Source organism: Musca vetustissima, unplaced genomic scaffold (assembly GCF_032173495.1).
Source record: "Musca vetustissima isolate MV318-11 ecotype Yass unplaced genomic scaffold, APGP_CSIRO_Mvet_v1 utg36354, whole genome shotgun sequence".
Classification (NCBI taxonomy): Eukaryota; Metazoa; Arthropoda; class Insecta; order Diptera; family Muscidae; genus Musca; species Musca vetustissima.
This window is the reverse complement of record NW_026883371.1, coordinates 833-27296: the sequence shown is the minus strand read 5'-3', so window position 1 is coordinate 27296 and position 26464 is coordinate 833. Positions and strand designations below refer to the sequence as shown.

Sequence of the window (26464 nt, the reverse complement as noted above, 5' to 3'; positions counted from 1 at the left end):
TCTGATTTAGATATAGCTCCCATATGTATTTTAATCCGATTTAAGGTAATTGGTGCACCATTGCACGAATTTTTGTATACGGTACTGAATTAAGTCTAGAATACTAAGCTTCGTGAAAAGATCCATAGCTAGGTCGATTGACACAAAGGTTCAGATATAGATTTATAACAAAACGCGTCGTCTGTTAGGATACATATGTAAAATATACCCAAAGTGGTGAAGGGTATCATATAGTCGGCCCAGTCCGACTTTACTACTTTCCATACTGGTTTTATGTGTGGATGTGACAAAATATGGATATATATCGACATTTTCAGCAAAGATCATCCAACAAAAATTAGCTTCAAATAAAAGCCACTGGACCTCGAATGCCTAATTATAGCCACTTTTGTGGAAATACATCTAAAACCATTCAAAGGCCGATAATGGGGTTGCTTCTCAATGGAACTCCAAATTGCTGCGGATGGGCAATAATTCGTAATACTTGTACTATCTTACTCTTAAATATTTTCCGAATCTGGACAAGTAACAGCCTTTACAGTTACTTGTTCAGATTCCCATAACAGTGGGTTGTTGTATTGTGAGGTTTGGCTTATAAATGCGGCCTATAGATCGACTCGAAAAAAAAATAGTTTTCGGTCCATTTCATACCAAATTATCTGATCACCGCCGAAAATTATAGCCGTTGTCCTTGACCATAACCAGATTAGAGCGACAATTCCGCCCTCTAGTGTGGCCATGGATTACTAAATAATATCTGAATACGTAGAGACCTGACACTTAAATATTTAAGTGTAACTCCCACATCCGAGCACATACAACCAAAAATAATTGGTATCAATTTAAAGGTCAATCACTCCTCTTGGATATACTAACTTCTATGTCCTTCTTTGGCCTGATCCACTTCTCCATGTACAATTTCGCGATTTTCGGGACATGATTGCGGCCTCTGGAGCGACTAGAAAAACCGACAAAAATTAGGTATTTGGTCCATTTCATCCCCTAAATATTAACCGATCTTTAACAAAAACCATCTACATGCAAGTTGTAATGGACAGACGGACGAGCACACATGCATAGATCGACTCAGTTAGTCGAGATATGACGATCGGCGTTACAAACTCTTGGGGTTGCACAAAGCTTTAATACCCTGACAACATAGTTGTGTATGTAATTGAATGTAATTCAAGGAGTCTGCGACGAATATTTCGAGTTTTTGAGAATGGAAGAAGGATACATTTTAGATTCACTCCACCTAGTGGTAGAGGGTATAAATGGTGTACATGATTATCGGTCCCTCCCAAGTTTGAATTGAAATATGTTTATAATGCCTATTATTTTATGTGACCAATTATCATGTAATTAAATGTCCTTTTGTTATTATATAATTGCTCTTTTGTTTTTAATTGCTAAATCTACCCATTCAACAAGTAAAAGTTCAACAATCTACGCCCTATAGTTAAATACTGGGTGGGGGGAAACGAATTACAAACTATGCAAAAAATTGGCAAACTTTTGTACCCAACAATAAAAACATTCCCTGAACTTCATCCTTGTTGGTCTCTGGGCCTTGGTTCGCTAGACTTCTTTTGTAATTATCTACAACTCCGAATCACGACCGACAATGAAGTTGAACAAAAGTTTCGCCCATTAAACCAAAAAAAAAAAATAGTTAACATACCTATGAGTTAGAATTTTATCGACATTGACGAAACGACGACCATTAGCAGAAGCGGCAGTTGCTGCTGCTGCCGCCGCAGTCATTTGTTGATGTTGCTGGTGGAGGGTTGCACTCAGCTTCGAACCCATACAAATGGTATAGGTGCCATCGAGATTGTCACTGCAATTGTTGGAATCTTTGGTTTGAAGATTTTCAAATTTCTTGAAAGTCTCTAAAGGGGGGAGGGAAGGATGGAAAGAAACAATTTTAGTTTTTCGAAAAATAGAACATTTTTAAGGACATTCTTATAAAAACCTTGATTTCCACAATTGTTGTTGTAATTGTTGCTGCCAATGTTGTTGTTATTAGGATTGTTGTTCCTTTGCTGATTATTGTGATGATTAAAATGTTGTGCTCGATTTGTGTTGTTGTTGATATAATAATATGGCGGGGATTGTTGTTGCTGCTGTTGTTGTTGATTTGGATGCATTGGGAAATTGCTGTGCTGAGATTTTCTTCGCGTCACCGTCTGATAATGATGACCATTTAAATTATAATTTACTTTCGGATAGGTGGAATTCATATTATACTGCTGTTGTTGTAGATGGGCATAGGCACCCATTCCAGGGTAATATGTGGGTGGTTTATGTACACGATAGGTGCCATTCAAGTCCATGGCGGGAAATCTGGAAAAAATAGAGGATTTTTTAAATAACATTTTTCAAGGCCTTCATAAGGCGTGGATTTTTTAAAGAATATTTTTCAAGGCGTGGATCTTTCAACCAATATTTTTCAAGGCCCTCATAAGGCGTGAATTGTTTGAAGAATATTTTTCAAGGCCCTCATAAGGCGTGATTTTTTTAAATAATTTTTTTCAAGGCCTAATTTTGGTTTTTTTTGAATATTTTTTCAAGGCCTAATTTAGGCGTGGACTTTTTAGGAGCTTTTTAAAGATATTTTTTAAGACCTTCATAAGGCGTATTTTTTAAAAATTTTTTAAGACCTTCATAAGGCGTGGATTTTTTAAAGAATTTTTTAAGACCTTCATAAGTTCATAAGGCGTGAATTTGTTCTTCAATGCCTAAACAAAGACCTTCATAAGGCGTGGATTTTTTAAAGACTATTTTTTAAGACCTTCATAAGGCGTGGATTTTTTAAAGACTATTTTTTAAGACCTTCATAAGGCGTGGATTTTTTAAAGAATATTTTTTCAAGGCCTAAACAAGGTTTCGAAGGATATTTTCTAAAGGACCAACTCAGCTATAAGTGTATAATAGTCACCCTGGTCATTCAATTAAAATATATTGCTTTCCTTTTCAACCTCCATGATTACCTTCCTTATTCGACATCTAATTTCTTTATCAATTTCAATCACACACGAGTTTCCTATCGTTTATCATTTGTCTGTTGTATTTTGTTTAATTGTAAATATATGACATGTCTTACCTTGAATTTACGCTCTGTCTGGTAAAACGTCCACTTATACCATCACCAATGCAACCATTTCCTCCACCTGCAACTCCTCCTCCGCCACCACCGCCGCCACCTTTACCCGGAACATCATTACTGACCACACTACCACCACTACTCGTATAATTGCTATCAGAACTTCTTCCATCGACGGAAGAATCTGAGCATGAGTTGGGCGGTATAACGCGTCGTGTTGTGTAGACTGGATAATCAACTGAAAGAAAAGGACATTTAAATGATTAAAAATGCATCTGTGATAGATAATATAAATCCTTATAAGGAATGTATACGAAATCATAATTTTAGGTAAATATATGTGGTAAGGAGTTGTGAGTTTTCGTAATTCATATAAACAATATTTTTTGTGGGTTTGATATAGCCCTCATATAACCGTAACCACCATATACCGGCACCCCCAGGGTTTAGTCTCGTTTTTTTAATTCCGTCTTAGTTTTTGGGCTATCGTTCTTCGCGAAGTATTATTTGGTTGATCTCGAATTTGTGATCCTTTCGGGAAATCCATTCAAAGGTCATAATGGTTATACTACTATTTTTATGGTGAGGTCCATTCATTTCCTAGCAGGTGAATACCTGTAGTGTTAGCGCGATTGATAAATCGCCAAAATTTTGCAGTATTTTGTCTGCAGGAAGGTCAAGTTCGGTATTTTGAGAGCATTTTTAGATCGAAGTCGCTGTTATTTGGAGCATTGAATTCTAATTGATTTCTAATTGGAAAATATATCTCTCCAATAAAAATTATCAATAACGGTACATTTTCGGTAAAATATTGGTAACATATTTTGAATAGTCTCCATATAGCGGTACCTCCAAAAATTCAATATGTTGAGGATATAAGCCCAGTGTTTTGCCGAAGTCGCTTCAATTCATTCATCATACCAAGTTCAAAATTCGGACGGAACCGACTATAGGACAACCTTCACCACGTTGGCTAAATAAAAGATATGCATATCATCTTTGGAGGACCAATGAAATGGAATCAGGAAATGCGATGGAAAGGGACATGCGTAAGTAAGTCAGACGATTATGCACTGTATAATAGCTGTCAGGAAATGAGACATGAATTTGGCCGCGGATTTATGGTTAACAGTAGTAGAAAAGGAAAAAAAAAAATGGCTGTTGCAAACATACATTTACTGTGAAAAAAATTCATTGCCAACGTCCCTGGCTCCCATATATATCTTCGTGCGATTTCAAGTAAATGGTGCACCAAAGACCCAAAATTAGGCCACAAAATTTTGCACAGCGTGCAAAATTATGCCAGACTGATGTACGCAAACTAACGTGTGCAAAGTTTCGTTGAAATTGGTTCAGTTTTAGATATGCCACCCATATATATTTTCGTCCAATTTTAAGTAACTGGTGCACCAAAGACACAAAGATAAGAGTTTTGTGAAAATCAGTTCAGATTTATATATAGCTCCAATATATGTATTTCGATTTTGAGTAAATGGTGCACCAAAGCCCCTAAATATCTTTCGATTTTCCCGAAATTTGGCATGGTGTACTAAATTAAGTCTAGAATGATGTGTGCTAAGTTTCGTAGAAATCGGTTCAGATTTGGATAAAATTTCCATATATATTTTCCTCCGATTATAAGTAAATGCAGACAAAGCTCATATATATTTTTGACCGGAAGTGGGTCCGACTTTACTACTTTCCTTACTGTTTGTACCCTTCACCACACTGTGGTACAGGGTATTATGTCTGTTTGTAACAGGCAAAATGAATCGATAGAAACACTTTCTGAGTCGATTTACGCATGTCCGTCTGTCCATGTATTTTGTTAACAAAGTACAGGTCGCATTTATGATCGAATTCGGATGAAATTTGGCACAGTTCACTTATTTGGCCCAAGGACGAAACCTATTGAAATTGGAGAAAATCGGTTCAGATTAGATATAGCTCCCATATATAGTTTCGTCGTTTTGTTGGAATCGGTTCAGATTTAGATATAGTTCCAATATATATAGTCGTCCGATTTTATGTGAATGATGTACCAAACTCCCAACATTTGTCCGATTGGCACAAAATTTTGCACAGAGTTCTGAATTGGGTCTAGGCCGATGGTTGCGAAGTTTTGTTAAAATCGGTTCAAATTTAGATATAGCTCCCATATATAGTTCCGTCCGATTTTTTGGTGAATGATACACCAAACTCCCAATATTTGTCCGATTGGGTCAGAATTTTGCACAGAGTACTAAATTAGGTCCAGACTGGTGTCTGCAAAGTTTAGTTAAATTCGGTTCAGATTTAGATATAGCTCCCATATACAGTTTCGTCCGATTTTATGTGAAAGATGCACCAAACTCCCAATATTTGTCCGATTGGCACAAAATTTTGCACAGAGTACTGAATTATGTCCAGACTAATGTATGCGAAGTTTTGTTGAAATCGGTTCAGATTTAGATATAGCTCCAATATACAGTTTCGTCCGATTTTATGTGAAAGATGCACCAAACTCCCAATATTTGTCCGATTAGCACAAAATTTTGCACAGAGTACTGAACTAGGTCCAGACTAATGTATGCGAAGTTTTGTTGAAATCGGTTCAGATTTAGATATAGCTCCCATATATAGTTTCGTCCGATTTTTTGTGAATGATGCACCAAACTCCAAATATTTGTCCGATTGGGACAAAATTTTGCACAGAGTATTGCCTCAGATCCAGACTGATGTCTGCGAATTTTTTTAATCGGTTTAGATTTAGATATAGCTCATACATGTAGTTTCGTCCGATTTTTTGTGAATGATACACCGAACTCCCAATATTTGTCTGATTGAGTAAATTTTTGCATAGCGAATGCTATTGGGAAAATGATGCGTGATAAGGTTTGTTGAAATCGGTTCAGATTTTGATATAGGTCTTATATATATTTACGTTCGATTTTATGTAAATTGTGGTTACACGAAATTTGGTAGAGGGTATTAAATTGAATATAGTGATTACAAAAAACAAATGGTGTATGTAACGGTTACTCAATTAGGACCATGTGTTTATATATAGCTCCCATACATAATTTGATTCGATTTCGTTCAAATGGAATCCAAGTCTGTCCGTTTGACATACAATTGATTTCAGACTGGTATGTGTATGGGGTTTTTCAATTGGTTCAAATATTTATCTAGATAGCACATTTAATTTCGCCCGATTTCATCTCAATGGTCCTCCAAAGATTCTATGACCGTTCTATGTAAAGGATATTATAGATATTTACATGTCTTGCATGTACCCAAAGTGGTGAAGGGTATCGTATAGTCGGCCCCGGCAAAATATTAGTTAACTCCAAATGTTCGGTATTTTCTACACGATGGAATCAGTATTGGTCCCGAAATAAAATCCAGTGTATATCGGCGATGGGCTCATATAACTATGTTGCAGTATTTTGAAAATTTTATACACATGTTCCACTCTATCATGCGTCGTCAATGACGGTTCACGTTTTGGGGTTTTGAGATTTTAGGAAAAATCTCAATTTAAAATTGCTGAAATTTGTATTTGGTGTACATTATGATTTGCAACAATCGCAGTAAAGTAACTGTCAGAATTCCCATGGTAGAGGGTATCCAAAGATCGGCGCGGCCGAACTTAACACTTTTTTCACTTGTTCATATTAAAGACTTACATAGTGTATTTTATTAAAAATTTTCCTATTGTAAAATATCACAATGTCCACCTGTAACCTTTGTTACCTGTCACACCTGTCTATAATTTTTCCAAACTAATTTAAATTAACTGTCATTCAATCGCTCGGTTTGCTTTAAATCGACAATCGATAATCAAAAATGACATGAAATCAAGATTTGGAAATACTTTAAATGTCACCCTACCACCTCAACCATACCCTGACAACTTACTAGTCTACCCATGCAAATGTTAAGGAATGTTACGGGTGTTTTTGGTGAAGGTTCAAGGCATTGGTTGTTAGGTCAACAACATAGACACCACATACACAGACAGACAATAACAAAAACCGAAAATAAATAAACAAAACAATAAACATAAATAAATATTGGGGAAACATAAAAAACCATGAACAAAACATAAATAAATTCATACTTACCGTTCGATTTCTTTGAGGTTAAGCCATAATTGTATGGATTTGAGGCAAAAACATGATGGAAATTATAACCGGTAGTGTCATCCTGGAAAAATCATAAAAAATTTCACATTTTATTATTTCAAAATTTAATGAAATCATCAATAAATGTAATAAATATTTTAATAATTTTTTACCCATTTCAAATAGTTGACCGGAACTAAATTGTATAGCGGATAATTATTGTAGATTTCTAACATTTTACGTTTATTGGTAAAATATTGATCGGTTATAAATGGTAAAACCATTAGGATATAGCTGTTTGTGTAGTTGTGTGTGTGTGCGTTTGGGATTTGTTTGGCTACCGGCCGGGCTAATTTTTTGCCTATACTAAAAACTTAATTTGTTTCACTACACTCTTATAAAAAAAAATCCCTTTGGTTCGTTTACAAAAAATTTCCGCCGTCCTTTATCCAAACAATGTTAAAATAAAACTGCTGCCTGCATTTGCATGTCGACTGCTTTTACCCCAAAACGCGCGGAAAATAATGACAGTTTAGAAAAACACAACCAGTCAGTCAGCTATCCAGCCAACCAACCCTCCTTTGTGCTTTGTTAGCTGTTGGCTCTTTGTTGTTGTTTCCTATCCTGCTGTAAGTGCATATTGGTGATTTCCCACAACAACAAAAATCAATTATAGTATCGTGAAGAGAGACATAGAGAAGTGCACAATAGGCTGTATCGTATGATGACAAATTACGAGAACAAATTAAAATTATAAATGTAAAAACCTTCACCATAAGGAGGGTGTTTTGTATTGCAAAGGATTGACTGAAACTGATTGAAACTGATTGACTGCAAAGACTGAAGTTCCAGTTCTTTTCAGAAAATAGTATATATGTCCCGTCTAACTTTTGGTATGTTGTGGTCCTTAGTTCGCATTTCAAACCTGAGTTGTATGTTATTTTTTATGCTCTGAGAAAATTAAATACCGTATTACTTTTCTAACATCATAAAAAAGCTATTAGTAAAAAATTTTAATTAGTAAAAAATTTTAATTTTCTAACACCATAAAAAAGCTATTAGTAAAAAATTTGCAATGACACCTTCCTCATATAAGTGGCCCGACCGGGTTTTCGACATTTTAAATGATGGAGCGTATAGTTCGGCACGTCCCAAATTTCAACATTTTACTACTTTATTTTCTACATTATTACAGAGGGTATTCCGAGGCTTTATTGACCCAGCCTTATTTGAAGATCCAGAATTTGGGAACGATTTTCAACATAATTGACCTTTGTTATATATATTGGATTTTCATTGAGTAGAAAATCTGTCTATCAAAAAATATCGATTGACCCACGTTTCGATGTTGCTTGATGGAAACGAGATAGACCCATAGTTCCTTTTGAGAGTATGCATAAAATCACTTTCTGAGTCGATTTATACATGCATGTTCGTCTGTCCGCCTGTTGGTGTTAAATTGTAAACAAAGTACAGGTCGCAATTATTATCCGAATTGGATGAAATTTGACACAGCTCATTTATTTGGACCAATCGATTGATTTTAAGTAATTGGCGCACCAAGGAACCAATATATGTCTGATGGGAACAAAACGTACTAAAATTAGTATAACCTAACCAGTGACAAGTTTTGGTGAAATCGGTTCATATTTGGATATAGCTTCCGATTTAAAGTAAATGGTGCATCAAACTCCTCATGTTTGTCAGATTGACATGAAATTTTGCACAACGTACAAAATTGAGCATAGTGGTGAAGGGTATCATACATTCGGCCCCGTTCTCAGTAGGTGTCAAATCCTTCCACCAAAAATTATCAATATCGGGCCAAGTTTTGATATTCTGCTATTTCGATTCCAAAGTGTGTTTTTTTAAGGAAATATTCACGAAGAAATATCCGTTCCCAATGAGTGAATTTTTATGTAGATTGTCGCAAAGAAAAATATCCGATCCTAAGGCATGAATTTTTAAGAAGATTTTCACAAAGAAATATCCGATCCCAAGGCTTGGATTTTTAAGGAGATCTTGTCAAAGGAACATCCCATTTCAAGTCGTGAATTTTTATGGAGCGTTTCCAACGAAATATCGAATTCAAAGATGTGCATTTTTAAAAACTTTGTCAAAGACATAACCGATCCAAAGGTATGGCTTGTTAAGGAGATTTTGCAGAGATCCAAAAGTGTGGATTTTGAAGGAAATTTTGTAAGTGAAATATCCGACCTGAAGACGTGCATTTAAAGGAGATTTTGTCGAACAAATATCCGACCCCAAAAGCATGGAGTTTTAAAAAGAATCTGTTCTAGAAATATACGATCCAAAAAAGTGAATTTTTAAGGACATTTTGTCAATGAAATATCCGAACTGAAGATGTGGATTTTTAAGGAGATTTTGCAAATGAAATGTCCGATAACAATGTGGGGATTTTTAAGGTGATTCAGTCAAAGCAAAATCGTAGCTAGAGGCGTGGTGAGAGATCTTGCAAAGAAATATCAGATTCTTTATAAATGGTATATCGAATTCCTGACATATCAAATAAAAAACCTGAACATATATTGTACTTGTAATCTCCCTTTTGTAATGATAATCTTCAAAAGGACTTTTTAAAATCAATTGTCGGTTCAGCTATATTGTGGTTCCTTGTAGTATAATATGTGGGGACTATACTTTTTATTTTTTTTCTCTTCATATATAGATTTAAAGGTACATTAGATAGTCAACATTTGCATGCAACACAAAATTCAAATTAAATTCACAGAAACCCAAGATTCACAGAGAATTGATGCGAAATAAAACCATCGACATATAGGCATTCTAATAGTCCTAGGCACAAATGGCTATAGGAATTCCGACTAGTTTTCAGTATGTTCAGGGTCTTAGCCTAACTTTTCAAGGGTTTGTAGTTTGATATTTCATCTTCTCCCAAGAGAAGTGTGTCATTTTCAATATACCTCCATTACAAAATTTGATGTTTGTATATGGCTTAATTAAAAAACACAATAACAAAATCAGATACATTTGTGACTGCTGCTAATTTTTCCTTGTAAACCTTAACCATATCCACCACCTGTGTGATTAATCGGACAGTTAAATTGGAAAAATACGAGAAATTTTAATAGCAGTAACAGCAGTGTAACATGGTAGACGGATTTTTTCATCAGATAAATTGTCTTCACTAGTATCGTTGTCGTAACGTCTATACGTCCTAATATATACTTATTGTTTACATATAAATCTAAACAATTGGAAGGTGTGACAATTTCGACACTAAAACACATTCATTTGAAGAGAACTTAAAATAATTGGTTATTACCCTCAGACTTGCCTATGCATTTAAATTAAACTGCTTCCAGGTGTTGTTGATACGGTACAGTAGTTTATTGATTCGAAATCAAATACGTCAATAACCAGTAAGAGAAGGAGATGGAGATGTTCCATAAATTCTTATTGTTACATACGACTTAAACAAAGCTCAACAACTATTTCTCCCCAATGATTATATATACTGACGATCGGACATATGTAGCGTGTTTGTGGACTCCTGACATAATATCGAACCGAATTGAACATGAATTGATTTTACTTTATGTTAAATCTTGAACAAAATGTTGTCTTAAGTGACTTTAGTAAACGATAAGGATTTGGAGCTATATCTAAATTTGAATCGACTTTTTCTCAAATTTCAGTATGATTTGCCATTCAGCTTTAAATAAAGGATCTGTTCACAACTTTATCTTATTCGTATAGTAAATATGACCTGCACATCTTTGATAATAATACATAGACAGGCATACCTGTACCACAGTATCTGTAGGGTATAAATAATAATACGTAGGTTTAATGATCCGAAACGATATATCAAGTATACAGGCATCGGATTGTATATATACATGGGACTATGCCATAATGTAATGTATATATGTATGCAATAATTTCGATTGGAAATGTGAAAGGATCTTAAAACCTCGAACATATTTAAATGCGTTGTTCTGCAAATGTCTTGTTAACCACGAAGTAAGACACCAATTAACTTCTCAGTAAGGTGGTATCGTAAGTACTCTGATTTGTTACATGAGACATATGGCTATGGATATGTTAGGAAGCTATAAATAGCTTTCAGGGAGAATACCCCTAAAATACTAAGGGAACTGATGAGGAACAGTAGCTAGATTTGGAACTATAGTCTTCTTTGCCTTACCCCTAGGTGGACAATTCCATACTTTCCGCATATTCGGTATTTTGAAGATTACATACACACTTTTCTGAATTAGCTCTAATCTAATATTTTACTTTCTACAGACAAATATTACTACCAAAAATTATTCAATATAGGTGCACGTTTTGATGGAGGGAACGCCACTTTATGATACCCTTCACTCGATATATGCCCTAACAGACGTCGCATTTTAGCTGTGCCGAATTTCATTTCATTATAAAAGGTACCTGTATTTTCTTCAAAACCTGACATGGGCAGACGGACGGACATGCGTAAATTTCATTCGGCCATGGGACACATTTATGGAAAACGATTTATAGCAAAATTGATACACGCTATTCGGTACGCCGCACTGTTAAAAATTAATTTCAATCAGACACCCGTTCGAAATACGTATGGAAGCTATGGCTGCATCTGCACCAAATTCAACAAAACCCAATAACGTCATTAAGTCTCAATTTGATACGATGTGCAAAATTTAGTGTTAATCGAACAAACATTAGGAGTTTGGTGCACCATTTACATAAAATCGGTGGAATACATATGTATGTGTGGGAGCTATATCGAAATCTGAACCGATTCTCCCCAAACGTACCACACATCATTCTAGACTTTATCCAGTACACTATTCCAAATTTCGTGCAAATAGAAAGATATATAGGTACTTTGGTGAACCATTTACATTAAATTGGACGAAAATATATATGGGAGCTATATCGAAATCTGAACCGATTTTTCTCAAAATCAATAGGGTTCGTCCTTGGGCCAAATAAGTGACCTATGCCAAATTTCATCCAATTCGGATCATAAACCCGACGTGTACTTTGTTTACAATTACAATCGACTCAGAAAGTGATTCTTTGCATATTCTCAAAAGGAACCATGTGTCTATCTCGTTTCCTTTTGCCTGTTACAAACATATACACAAAGACATAATACCCTGTACCACAGTGTGGTGAAGGGGGTTATATGGGGACTACCCCTAGTGGGGAGATTTGCTACCATATACAACTACAAAATGTCAAATTTCAGCGAATTCGGTTGAAAAACGCGCTCAAGAACCTCAAAATATCGAAAATTGGGGGTACCCTTATATGGGGACTACTAGAAAAAATCGACCTATATTTATAATTTTTAGTGGAGAGATTTTTTACCCAATAAGAACTTAAAGTATGTATTCGGTTGAACGACGCGCTCAAGAACCCCAAAATACACAAAATGGGGGGTGCCCTTATATGGGGGCTACCCGAATGGACCTATATTTATAATTTTTTTTTGTGGAGATATTTGCTACCCATTAAGAACTCAAAGTACTTAATTACAGCCAATTCGGTAAAAAAATCAGGTCAAAACCCCCCAAAAACCGAAAATTGGGAAACCGTTGCATAGGTACTACAAAAAAAAAAAAAAAAAAAAAGTGGACCGATATTTAAAATTTATAGTGGAGAAATTTGGTATACATTGTACCAAATTTTAGCGAATTCGGTTGAAAAACGCGCTCAAGAACCCCAAAATACCATAAATTGGGGGTACCCTTATATGGGGGCTGCCCGAAAAAATTGACCTATAATTTTAATTTTTTTTGGAGAGATTTGCTACCCAATAAGAACCTATTGTACCAAATTTGAGCGAACATTTGAGTTAAAAAACGCGCTCGAGATCCCCAAAATTCTGAAAATTGGGGGTGCCCTTATATGGAAGCTATGCCTAAACGTGGACCGATATAGCCCATCTTCGAACTTGACCTGCCTGCGGACCAAAGACGATTCAATGCAAAATTTTGGAGTTCTGTCTCAATTCGTTTAGACGCTAGAATGATTACAACAGGCAGACGAACATGCTTAGATCGTCATAGAATTTTACGCTAATCAAGAATAAATATACTTTATAGGGTGGGAAATTATTATTTCGATAAGTTACAAACGGAAAAACAAAACTAATATACCCTCCATACTATGGTGATGGGTATAAAAATGCTGGGTACCCTTTTGTAGAGGATATACCAAAACGTGAACCCATATTGGCATTTTTTGATAAAATGAAGGGAGCTATACGAAAATATCCTAAAAGCAGTGACAATGTGTGTAAACCAAACCTCTATCTTAAATATTCCGAGTTCTGCATGGACCATCCTATTTCTCTCACAGTTTTTTAATCAATGTGCTTTTTTTCTACCACGAAAATATAATATTATGATCGAAACTACACCTTCGAACTTATGACCTTTTTGCCACTAAGTTTTTAGAAAAATTATGTTCGGCGAATTTTGGGAATCTTTCCCTTAAATAACTGTCAACTACATCATGTGCATTCTATTAGGGCTTGTAATATATCCCGTTTTCACACTAACCATTTACCTATGAATTTACATATCTAAATCAAAGTATGAAGTGTTACCATTAATCTGTTTACACTACAACCAAGTGTAAATTATAGTACTACCCTAACAACAACACTTAAAACTATATTGACATTCAAGGTTACTTTTCTGTTTGACTTTTAACAAGCGATTATATTCCCTTGGTGAAAACAACGTTACTATCACCACAACCCATATACCTACGTACATTTTCAAATATCTTCGAATGTATGGAGATTTCCGTGGGCTTGCGAAATGATTGTCGATAGAGCGGGTCATCACTATTCGAACTGTAATGAGAGGATAATTAAAAAGTAATAAATTCAATTTTAATATCTGAAAACTTACCCGGTTTTCAGGCAACGAAAACTTTGCTGTGTACTAACACGTGTCCGCTGAGCTCTTCTCTTAAGAGAGGAGGGTGACACCGAACCAATACCCGCCGTTATCCAGTCTATGTCGGGACCCTGTTGGCCATTGCCCTCTGTGTGGGAGGTGGCGTTTACATTGTCATTTGATTTCGAGGTTTTGTAGTCTTCTAATGCGGAGCTGCTCTCATTTGCCACACTATCAGTGATATTTGACGCAGTAGCTACGGCCAATTGTGAGGGTGGCACATGCAATGAATATTGTACCGCACCATCAGTGCTCACCAATGGTAGCTGTTTGCGTGACAAACGGGTCTTAACTGCTGCTACCAATGCTGCACCATCATCACGTGAACTGGCAATTTGTTGCACCACATCAAGCACTTCGCGGCTGGAGGAAATCTGACCCAACACTGCCAGGACATCAAGTGCTGCTTGGCGTACCCGACGCTTACGATTCAGTGCGGCATATGTGGCATTAGTAATGCAAGTCGGCGTATCGAAACAGGTACTGGGAAAGGTCATGAGTGCGTAGATCACCATTTGTAAGGCATGTTCACGGAACTGTAAAGGAGGAGTGGGGGAAATATGAAAACAAAAAATATTAAAAAATTAACATAAAGTCATAAATTGACAGAGACAGGTTAACTGTGTGAATATGTCTGTGTGTGTTTGTTTCGAATTTGTTCTAACAAAGTGTAATTTATTTACAGATTGTAAGGAAAATAATTGTAATTAATTGCCATAGGTCAAACCAAACAAATGGGAAGGATAGCCAAGCAACAAAAATCTATTAAAAACATCGATTTATTTGAAGAATATTTTAAAGGGGTCGATTTTTTAAAGAATATTCCAGACCTCTATAAGGCTTGGATTTTTTACAGAATATTTTTTTCAGACCTTCATAAGGCGTGGATTTTTTAAAGAATATTTTTTCCAGGCCTTCATAAGGCGTGGATTTTTTAAAGAATATTTTTTCCAGGCCTTCCTAAGGCGTGGATTTTTTAAAGAATATTTTTTCCAGGCCTTCATAAGGCGTGGATTTTTTAAAGAATATTTTTTCCAGGCCTTCATAAGGCGTGGATTTTTTAAAGAATATTTTTTCAGGCCTTCATAAGGCGTGGATGTTTTAAAGAATATTCCTTCCAGGCCTTCATAAGGCTCGGATGTTTTAAAGAATATTTCTTCCAGACCTTCATTAGGCGTGGATGTTTTAAAAAATATTTCTTCCGGGCCTTCATAAGGCGTGGATTTTTTAAAGAATATTTTTTCCAGGCCTTCATAAGGCGTGGATTTTTTAAAGAATATTTTTTCCAGGCCTTCATAAGGCGTGGATTTTTTAAAGAATATTTCTCCCAGGCCTTCATAAGGCGTGGATTTTTTAAAGAATATTTCTCCCAGGCCTTCATAAGGCGTGGATTTTTTAAAGAATATTTTTTCCAGACCTTTATAAGGCGTGTATATTTCTCCCAGGCCTTCATAAGGCGTGGATTTTTTAAAGAATATTTTTTCCAGACCTTTATAAGGCGTGGATTTTTTAAAGAATATTTCTTCCAGGCCTTCATAAGGCGTGGATTTTTTAAAGAATATTTTTTCCAGACCTTTATAAGGCGTGGATTTTTTAAAGAATATTTTTTCCAGACCTTTATAAGGCGTGGATTTTTTAAAGAATATTTTTTCCAGACCTTTATAAGGCGTGGATTTTTTAAAGAATATTTTTTCCAGACCTTTATAAGGCGTGGATTTTTTAAAGAATATTTTTTCCAGGCCTTCATAAGGCGTGGATTTTTTAAAGAATATTTTTTCCAGGCCTTCCTAAGGCGTGGATTTTTTAAAGAATATTTTTTCCAGGCCTTCATAAGGCGTGGATTTTTTAAAGAATATTTTTTCCAGGCCTTCATAAGGCGTGGATTTTTTAAAGAATATTTTTTCAGGCCTTCATAAGGCGTGGATGTTTTAAAGAATATTCCTTCCAGGCCTTCATAAGTCTCGGATGTTTTAAAGAATATTTCTTCCAGACCTTCATTAGGCGTGGATGTTTTAAAGAATATTTCTTCCGGGCCTTCATAAGGCGTGGATTTTTTAAAGAATATTTTTTCCAGGCCTTCATAAGGCGTGGATTTTTTAAAGAATATTTTTTCCAGGCCTTCATAAGGTGTGGATTTTTTAAAGAAGAATTTTTCGAGGTCCTCATAAGGCGTGGATTTTTTAAAGAATATTTCTCCCAGGCCTTCTTCATAAGGCGTGGATTTTTTAAAGAATATTTTTTCAGGCCTTCATAAGGCGTGGATTTTTTAAAGAATATTTTTTCCAGACCTTTATAAGGCGTGGATTTTTTAAAGAATATTTTTTCCAGACCTTTATAAGGCGTGGATTTTTTAAAGAATATTTTTTCCAGGCCTTCATAAGGCTTGGATTTTTTACAGAATATTTTTTCCAGGCCTTCATAAGGCGTGGATGTTTTAAAGAATATTCCTTCCAGGCCTTCATAAGGCGTGGATGTTTTAAAGAATATTTCTTCCAGACCTTCATTAGGCGTGGATGTTTTAAAGAATATTTCTTCCGGGCCTTCATAAGGCGTGGATTTTTTAAAGAATATTTTTTCCAGGCCTTCATAAGGCGTGGATTTTTTAAAGAATATTTTTTCCAGGCCTTCATAAGGCGTGGATTTTTTAAAGAATATTTCTCCCAGGCCTTCATAAGGCGTGGATTTTTTAAAGAATATTTCTCCCAGGCCTTCATAAGGCGTGGATTTTTATACCCTACACAACTATGTTGTCAGGGTATTATAGCTTTGTGCAGCCCCAAATGTTTGTAACGCCGCGAAATATTGGTCCTAGACCCACCTTTAAGTATACCGATCGTCATATCTCGACTAGCTGAGTCGATCTAGACATGTGTGTCCGTCCGTCCGTCCGTCTGTCCATTATAATTTGTAAACACGATACAGGCCACAGTTATGGACCAATCTTCACGAAATTTTGCATGTAGGATGGGTTCTGGCCAATGAAGACCCCTATTGTTTTTGGAAAAGATCGGTTAATATTTAGGGGATGAAATGGACCAAATACTAAATTTCTGTCGGTTTTTCTGGTCGCTCCAGAGGCCGCAATTATGGCCCAAACACCGCGAATTTTTGCATGGAGAAGGGGATCGGGCCAGAGAATAAGCATGCATGTTTTGATAAAGATCGGTCAATATTTAGCGGGTCAAATGGACCCTGACTTTTGTGTGAAAAATGACAAAATTTGTATTCTATGGCATATATATTTACTCCTGGAGGATGTAGACCCCAGGAGTTGATAGCACATCCAAGAGGAGTGGTTGGCCTTTAAATTGATACCAAATATAGTGATGTATCTACTCAGATGTGGGAGTTGCAGTCAAATATTTACAGGTGCTTACGTATTCAGATATTATTCAGTAACCCATTACCACATTAGAGGGAGAAATATCGCGCTGATGGCTTTGAAATTTTTCACGAAGTTCCAGTTATGGTCAAGAACAACGCCTATAATTTTCGGTGATGATCAGATTAAAATTTTGGGATGAAATGGACCGAAAACATAATTTTTTGTGTGTTTTCGAGTAGAGTATAATCCGAAAATCATAACACAACCCACCGTGAAGGTAATCTGGACAAGTAAATAGAAGGACTGTACTGAATATTCGAAAAAAGTAAGGAAGAGGTGTTGTTAACCTCTAATCGGACAAGAGGGGGCAAATATCACGAAATATTACTCAGACTCGGAATAAACATCCTCAGAAAGTTAGAGTTCGTGGTAGTTGTGTAGGGTATCGCATGGTCGGCCCCGTCCGACTATACTGCTCCGCTCACTGGTTTAAAGAATATTTTTTCCAGACCTTTATAAGGCGTGTATTTTTAAAGAATATTTTTCCAAACCTTTATAAGGCGTGGATTTTTTAAAGAATATTTCTTCCAGGCCTTCATAAGGCGTGGATTTTTTAAAGAATATTTCTTCCAGGCCTTCATAAGGCGTGGATTTTTTAAAGAATATTTTTTCCAGACCTTTATAAGGCGTGGATTTTTTAAAGAATATTTTTTCCAGACCTTTATAAGGCGTGGATTTTTTAAAGAATATTTTTTCCAGACCTTTATAAGGCGTGGATTTTTTAAAGAATATTTTATTCATACCTTCATAAGGCGTGGATTTTTTTAAAGAATATTTCTTCCAGGCCTTCATAAGGCGTGGATTTTTTTAAAGAATATTTCTTCCAAGCCTTCATAAGGCGTGGATTTTTTTAAAGAATATTTCTTCTAGGCTTTCATAAGGCGTGGATTTTTTAAAGAATATTCCTTCCAGGCCTTCATAAGGCTCGGATGTTTTAAAGAATATTTCTTCCAGGCCTTCATAAGGCATGGATGTTTTAAAGAATATTTCTTCCAGACCTTCATAAGGCGTGGATGTTTTAAAGAATATTTCTTCCAGACCTTCATAAGGCGTGGATGTTTTAAAGAATATTTCTCCCGGGCCTTCATAAAGCGTGGATTAAAAAAACATTCTCAAGAGTTCCTTGGTGGAATCCTTCCCTACATTTTCCCATTGACCATTGTTGTTCATAGATTTTACTTTTCCAACAATTATTAATATTCACGTGTATATGTGTGTGTGTAGTAACGATGTGGTCGAATACGACGACGGAAGTTTGACGACATGTAAATGAAATGCATTGAGCACAAGGTGCCCAGTTCATTTGGAACCATCAAACATCATGCAAATCGAAATGTGACGAATACTGCCGATGAACATTCAGTCACATTCAGTAGCTGTTGACTGACCACCAGACGTTGATAGACATGAATCGAAACGAAACCACAGAAAAAAATTAGCATTAAATTAATGTTCAAATCAAAGAAGTGCACAGACCGCTGCACCCAGCACTTACTAAATTCATTCACTGGTGGTGGCAGCCGCATTATGAAAATTTTGTTATCGGGTGGCCAATTTGGGAGAATTTTATGAATAAGCACTTTTGGGAAATTTCTATGACAAGACAATTTTTGGAAATTTGCGAGGGATATTTATTATATACCTTGAAAATCCACATCTTATATAGGCCTGTAAAAAATTTTCTTTAAAAAATCAACGCCCAGGAAAAATAGTTTTTAAAAAATCAACGCCTTATGAAGGCCTGGAAAAAATATTCTTTAAAAAATCCACGCCTTCTGAAGGCTTGGAAAAAATAAGCCTTAAAAATTATTGTTTAAAAAAGCCAAACCTTATTTTGGTCTTAAAAATAACTTTAAAAATTCCATTTATGGTTGAAAAAATTAATCCGAACGGCAACTCTAACTTCGGAACCTATGTAATTTTCCATTTCCTTTTATTTGAGTGTTTTCATTCTGTTTTTCTTTTTGTATCTCTTTTTTTCATGGAGACAAAGTAAACACACAAAAAACCAAAAGAGAACAAATTGAGAACTTACCCTTGAGCTTTTGGCATGCAGAAAGTCCTGCGATATCAATTTCAAAATAATGGCCGACGGTGGCAGGCGTTGCATTAGGGCTTTGCACACCCGATTGGCCCCGGCACCACCCTGCCGACACAGGCCACTCATAATTTGCATTGTGCGGTCTTCCAAATTGTCCAGTGGCAGGCGTGTTATCAAATTAATTAATAGTTTTCGTTTTTCCTCGGCCACTTCGGCTTTGCACTCCGAGGAGAGTAGGGTGCGCAGCAGAGAATCCAAACAGGGTTGGACACGTGCTAAATTGTCGGAGGATCTGAGTGATTGTTCCAGTTGTATGACACCCTGTAGGCGATGGCGCCAATTCTGTAAAGAGAGGGCGGAGAGAGAGGAAACATACATGGAAATTAGTGGGTAAGGTAAAGGGTGTTAGGCACTACTACAACAAGAACATACAAGTTATTAAATTATAATAACCAACTAAAAATCATGTCCTGATTTATGGTTTTGTAATTTATTATCATTTAAAGGGTTAGGCCATAAAACTAAACGTTATCTCCTGGTTTTTAGTTATTTTATTGGGTGATGTTCGAAACATGCAAATTTCTCATCATCGTTATCACTAAGTCATTAGCACGCTCCTTTAAAACCTTGAGCCTGTTCAAAGTTTGCCTATAAATTTCACGACCCATCACCCACAACAACAAACAATTTGTTGAGAATATTTTCATTGGAATTTGACGATGACCTTTCTGGTATTCGAGAATTATCTCTTGAATGTTTTTAACAATTTAGATGTTGTTTGTAGATGTGTGCGTGTTCTAGTCTAATTTATATATACAACATGATATAAGTGGGCCGGAGTAGGGGATAAAAAGGCCTTTTTGATGTTAAATGACCAACAAGGCTTACCAGGGCGTAAATTTAAAAAAAAAAATCGGATGAAATTTGGCACAGTTCACTTATTTGGCCCAAGGACGATCCCTGTTGAAATTGGGAAAATTCGATTCAGATTTAGATATAGCTCCCATATATAGTATCGTCCGATTTAAGGTAAATGGTGCACCAAAGTCCCTACATATCATTCGATTTGCACGAAATTTGGCATAGAGTACTGAATTAGGTCTAGAATGATGTGTGCTAAGTTTCGTGAAAATCGGTTCAGATTTAGATATAGCTCCCATATGTATTTCCGTCCGATTTAAAGTTAATGGGGCAACAAAGTTCCTATATATTTTTCGATTTGCACTAAATTTGGTATAGGGTACTGAATTAGGTCCAGAACGAAGTGTGCCAATTTTCGAGAAAATCGGGTCAGATTTATATATAGCTCCCACATATATTTTCCTCCGATTTAAGATAAATGGGACACCAAAGTTCCTATATATCTTTCGATTTGCACGAAATTTGGCATAGAATACTGAATTAGGTCCAGAACGAAGTGTGCCATGTTTCGAGAAAATCGGGTCAGATTTATATATAGTTCCCATATATATTTCCGTCCGATCTAAGGTAATTAGGGCTTCCAAGTCCCAAAATATCTTTCGATTTGCAGGAAATTTTGCATAAGGTACAAAATTAGGTCCAGAATGATGTATGTTAAGTTTCTTGAAAATCGGTTCAGATTTATATTTTCCTCCGATTTAATATAAATGGTGCACCAAAGTCAATATATATCTTTCGATTTGCACAATATTGGGCATGACGTACTGAATTGAGTCTAGAATTATGTGTGCTAAGTTTCGTGGAAATCGGTTCAGATTTAGATATAGGTCCTATATATTTTTTTCTTTTTATTTTAGTAAATTGTGCATTAAAGACCCTAGGTTTGTCCAGCTGCCACAAAATTTTGTACAATGAAGTTAATGAAAATTAATCTCTGGTTAGTATAAATTAATCTCTAGCAAGTTTCGTTGAAATCGGTTTAGACTTAGATATAGGATCAGATATATATCTGACCAAATGAAAAATTTAGTATAGGTTGCTGAAAGACATGTTTATGGATCCAATTTCATTTTACTGGTCCTTCAAAAATGCGACGACTGTTAAAATTCATCTGTTGAATATACCCAAAATGGTGAAGGGTACATTGTGCATTTTTTATGAAGATTTTTTTAAGGCCTACTAAGGCGTGGATTTTTTATGAAGATTGTTTTAAGGCCTACTAAGGCGTGGATTTTTTATGAAGATTTTTTAAGGCGTGGATTTTTTATGAAGATTTTTCTTAAGTCCTACTAAGGCGTGGTTTTTTTATGAAGATTTTTTTAAGGCCTACTAAGGCGTGCATTTTGTAAAAAATACAATTTCAAGAAGATTTGTTTCAAGGGTTACTAAGGCGTGAATTTTTTAAGAATATTTTTTTCAAGGCTTACTAAGGCGAGGATTTTTAATGAAGATTTTTTCCAGGCCTACTAAGGTCTGCTAAAGATTTTTTAAGAATTTTAGTAGTGTTGGCGGGTTAGTTGGGATATCATTTGTATTTTGTTTTTGCAAAATAGTCAGGCTGAATCTGCAGCAGTGGGAAATGTATTGTATTTGTCTGCAAATGCCTTGTTGACCACGAAGTCAGGCGCCAACGAAACGAACTTCTCATTGGGGTCGTATTGCTGTTAACGTAAGACCTTCGAATTGTCACATTTGACATTTGGGTATGAAAGGTTTTTTGTAAAGAAGCTATTAATAGCTTCTGGGGATAATATCCCAACAAAATCTAAGGGAACTGATGAGGATCAGTGGCGAGATCCGAAACTATAGTATTCCCTGCCTTACCCCTCGGCGGACAAGTAGTAATAAATAGTTGTTTTTTATAAAAACAACAAACTGGGCATTCTAAAGAGAAGAATTTTTAAGAATATTTTTCAAAGTCTACAAAGGAGAAGAAAATTTCAAGACCTACTAGTAAATGTATTTTTAGAGAAATTTTCCCCAATGTCTTTTTCCGCAGAACCTTGCTTGAGTACATGTTAATGTGTCTAATATTTATTTTGGCAGGCCCCTAATATTGTGGCCTCGTGTTTTATTAACTTCACACCATTAAAATCGATTGTTCGTTATTTCATTTAGTTTACGGGTTTAAATACACGCTTACTTAATTTTCTCCCAACAGTTTAATGGTCAAACTAAATTGAATTTTGGTGTTTATTTTCTCGTTTGTTTCTCGTTTTAAGAAAACAAATATTTCGAGTTAACAGTTGGAGGGCACAGTAATTAAAATAATTAGTACTTGTCTTGTTTGAAGAGTGATGACCTTTTGTTCTTTTGTTAAGGGCATGAAAATGTAATATTAATTATATAGAGATGTGAATTCATACAGGAATTCTATGGAAATATTTCTTAAATACCTCTTTGAAAATAGTCTTAAAAAATCCACGCGTATAGCTAGGGAGAAATCTACTTTTATAGGTCCTTCAGAAAACAAGGTGTTTCAAACAAGGAGTTCGGGTGGTCCTTTAACACATCGATCTCTAGCATTTCTTAAAAAAAATTAATCAAAAAAAAAAAAAAAACCAGTAAGGAAAGTAGTAAAGTCGGACGGGGCCGACTATATGATACCCTTCACCACTTTGAGCATATTCAACAGATGAAATAGAAGCTATATCTAAATCTGAACCGATTTCAACGATTTCAGGAAACTTAACACACATCATTCCAGACCTCATCCATAACGCAGTGCCAAATTTCGTGCAAATCGAAAGATATATAGGGACTTTGGTAGACCATTTACATTAAATCGGACGAAAATATATATAGGAGCTATATCTAAATCTGAACCGATTTTCAGGAAACTTAACACACACCATTCTATAACTAATTCATTACGCTGTGCCAACTTTGGTGCAAATCGAAAGATATATAGAGACATTGGTGCACCATTCAGATTAAATCGGATGAAAATATATATGGGAGCTATATCTAAATCTGGACCGATTTTCAGGAAACTTAACACACACCATTATATTCCTAATTGATTACGATGTGCCAACTTTCGTGCAAACCGAAAGATATATAGGGACTTTGGTGCACCATTTAAATTAAATCGGACGAAAATATATATGGGAGCTATATCTAAATCTGAACCGATTTTCAGGAAACTTAACACACATCATTCTATACCTAATTCAGTACGCTATGCCAAATTTCGTGGAAATCGAAAATATATAGGTACTTTGGTGCCACGTTTACCTTAAATCGGACGAAAATATATATGGGAGCTATATCTAAATCTGAACCGATTTTCACGAAAAATCAGCACACACCATTATGGACCTAATTCAGTACACTATGCCAAATTTCGTGCAAATCGAATGATATATAGGTACTTTGGTGCCTATATCGGGCGAAAATATATATGGGAGCTATATCTAAATCTGACCCGATTTTCACGAAACTCAGCACACATCATTTTGGACCTCATTCAGTACGCTATGCCAAATTTCGTGCAAATCGAATGATATATAGGTACTTTGGTGCCTATATCGGGTGAAAAAATATATGGGAGCTATATCCCTCTGAAAAATATTTTTCCCAATTTCAATCCAGGGTTCAGTCCTTGGCCCAAAAATGACCTATGCCAAATTTCATCCAAATCGGATCATAAATGCGACCTGTACTTTGTTCACAAAAATACATGGACGGACAGACGGCCATGCGGAAAATATTCAGAAAGTGATTCTATGCATATTCCCTTGAAAAATACCATGTGCCTATCTCGTTTCCTTTTGCCTGTTACAAACATATGCACAAAGACATAATACCCTGTACCACAGTGTGGTGAAGGGTATAAAAATAAATAAAATAAAGACTACCAGGGCTATAGGTGGACTTAATTTTTATACCCTTCACAACACTGTGGTACAGAGTATTATGTCTTTGTGCATATGTTTGTAACAGGCAAAATGAATCGAGATAGACTCATGGTTCCTTTTGAGAATATCCACTGAAGTAAATCCATGTCCGTCAGTATCCGTCCTTGAAAAATTTTTGTTAACAAATATAGGTCGCATTTATGAATATTTTGATGAAATTTGGCACATGTCCCTTGAATTATTCTTTAATAAACGAACCCTATTGAAACTGGAGAAAATCGGTTCAGATTTAGATATAGCTCTCATATATAGTTTCGTCCGATTTTTTGTAAATGGTGCAACCAACTCACAATATAGTCTCCCTGTAAAAATTCGAGATGTTTGGGAGTTATTGCGACCGCCAGAGCGACCAGAAAAACCGACAAAAATAAAGTATATGGTCAATATCATCCCCTAAATATTAACTGATCTGTACCAAAAACAATAGGGATCTTCATTGGGCCGAACCCATCCTAAACGCAAAATGTTATGAAGATTGGTCCATAACTGTATCGTGTTTACAAATTATAATGGACAGACGGACGGACGGACACACATGTCTAATTCGACTCAGCTAGTCGAGATATGACGATCTGTATACATAAATGTGGGTCTAGACCAATTTTTCGTGGCGTTACAAACTCTTGGGGCTGCACAAACCTATAATACCCTGACAACATGTCGATCGGACGGATCGAACTTTTTATAATCTAATCAATGAGTTAGACATTCAAATGCCTAAGTTGAGCACGTTTCAAACGAAATCGTTGTAATTTGGTATTTTTTCCATTTGGCACGAAATCTCTCTACTAAAATCATCAAATTCCACAGATTGAAAGCCAAATTCATTCGCATTAGTATAGTTCTACCTGGGGTTGGAACTTTAAATTCAAGTAATTGTCAGTGTACCTATGGTGCAGGGTATCCAAAGTTTGTCCAGACCGAATTGAACGCCCTTGAAAAGTAAATTTTTAATAAAAACAACGCAGATATCCTTGAAAAATATCCTTTAAACAATCCACGCCTTGTATTGACCCTTGAAAAATATTCTTTAAAAAATCCATGCCTTGTAATGACCCTTGAAAAATATCCTTTAAAAAATCCACGCCCTTGAAAAATATACTTTAATAAATCCACGCCTCAGTTGGCCCTTGAAAAATATACTTTAAAAATATAAATCCACGCCTCAGTTGGCCCTTGAAAAATATTCTTTAATAAATCCACGCCTCAGTTGGCCCTTGAAAAATATTCTTTAATAAATCCACGCCTCAGTTGGCCCTTGAAAAATATTCTTTAATAAATCCACGCCTAAAAATATTCTTTAATAAATCCACGCCTCAGTTGGCCCTTGAAAAATATTCTTTAATAAATCCACGCCTCAGTTGGCCCTTGAAAAATATTCTTTAATAAATCCACGCCTCAGTTGGCCCTTGAAAAATATTCTTTAATAAATCCACGCCTCAGTTGGCCCTTGAAAAATATTCTTTAATAAATCCACGCCTCAGTTGGCCCTTGAAAAATATTCTTTAATAAATCCACGCCTCAGTTGGCCCTTGAAAAATATTCTTTAATAAATCCACGCCTCAGTTGGCCCTTGAAAAATATTCTTTAATAAATCCACGCCTCAGTTGGCCCTTGAAAAATATTCTTTAATAAATCCACGCCTCAGTTGGCCCTTGAAAAATATTCTTTAATAAATCCACGCCTCAGTTGGCCCTTGAAAAATATTCTTTAATAAATCCACGCCTCAGTTGGCCCTTGAAAAATATTCTTTAATAAATCCACGCCTCAGTTGGCCCTTGAAAAATATTCTTTAATAAATCCACGCCTCAGTTGGCCCTTGAAAAATATTCTTTAATAAATCCACGCCTCAGTTGGCCCTTGAAAAATATTCTTTAATAAATCCACGCCTCAGTTGGCCCTTGAAAAATATTCTTTAATAAATCCACGCCTCAGTTGGCCCTTGAAAAATATTCTTTAATAAATCCACGCCTCAGTTGGCCCTTGAAAAATATTCTTTAATAAATCCACGCCTCAGTTG

General features: G+C 35.7%; 2 protein-coding genes across 2 annotated transcripts; both read right to left on the bottom strand.

The window, feature by feature from the left end:
• Positions 1 to 1681: 1681 nt before the first annotated feature.
• Positions 1682 to 6553, bottom strand: LOC133330228 (probable cyclin-dependent serine/threonine-protein kinase DDB_G0292550; the record flags this gene model as incomplete). Its single annotated transcript, XM_061538691.1, has 4 exons — positions 6550 to 6553; positions 3107 to 3344; positions 1976 to 2346; positions 1682 to 1892 (listed from the first exon to the last, which is right to left on the bottom strand). Coding segments are annotated over exons 1-4 (824 nt in total), but the record flags the coding sequence as incomplete, so codon positions are not given.
• Positions 6554 to 13932: 7379 nt separating this feature from the next.
• LOC133330229 (uncharacterized) lies at positions 13933 to 19945 on the bottom strand (the record flags this gene model as incomplete). The annotated part of the gene is made up of 3 exons (XM_061538692.1): positions 13933 to 14071; positions 14130 to 14713; positions 19598 to 19945. Coding segments are annotated over 3 exons (1071 nt in total), but the record flags the coding sequence as incomplete, so codon positions are not given.
• Positions 19946 to 26464: the final 6519 nt, after the last annotated feature.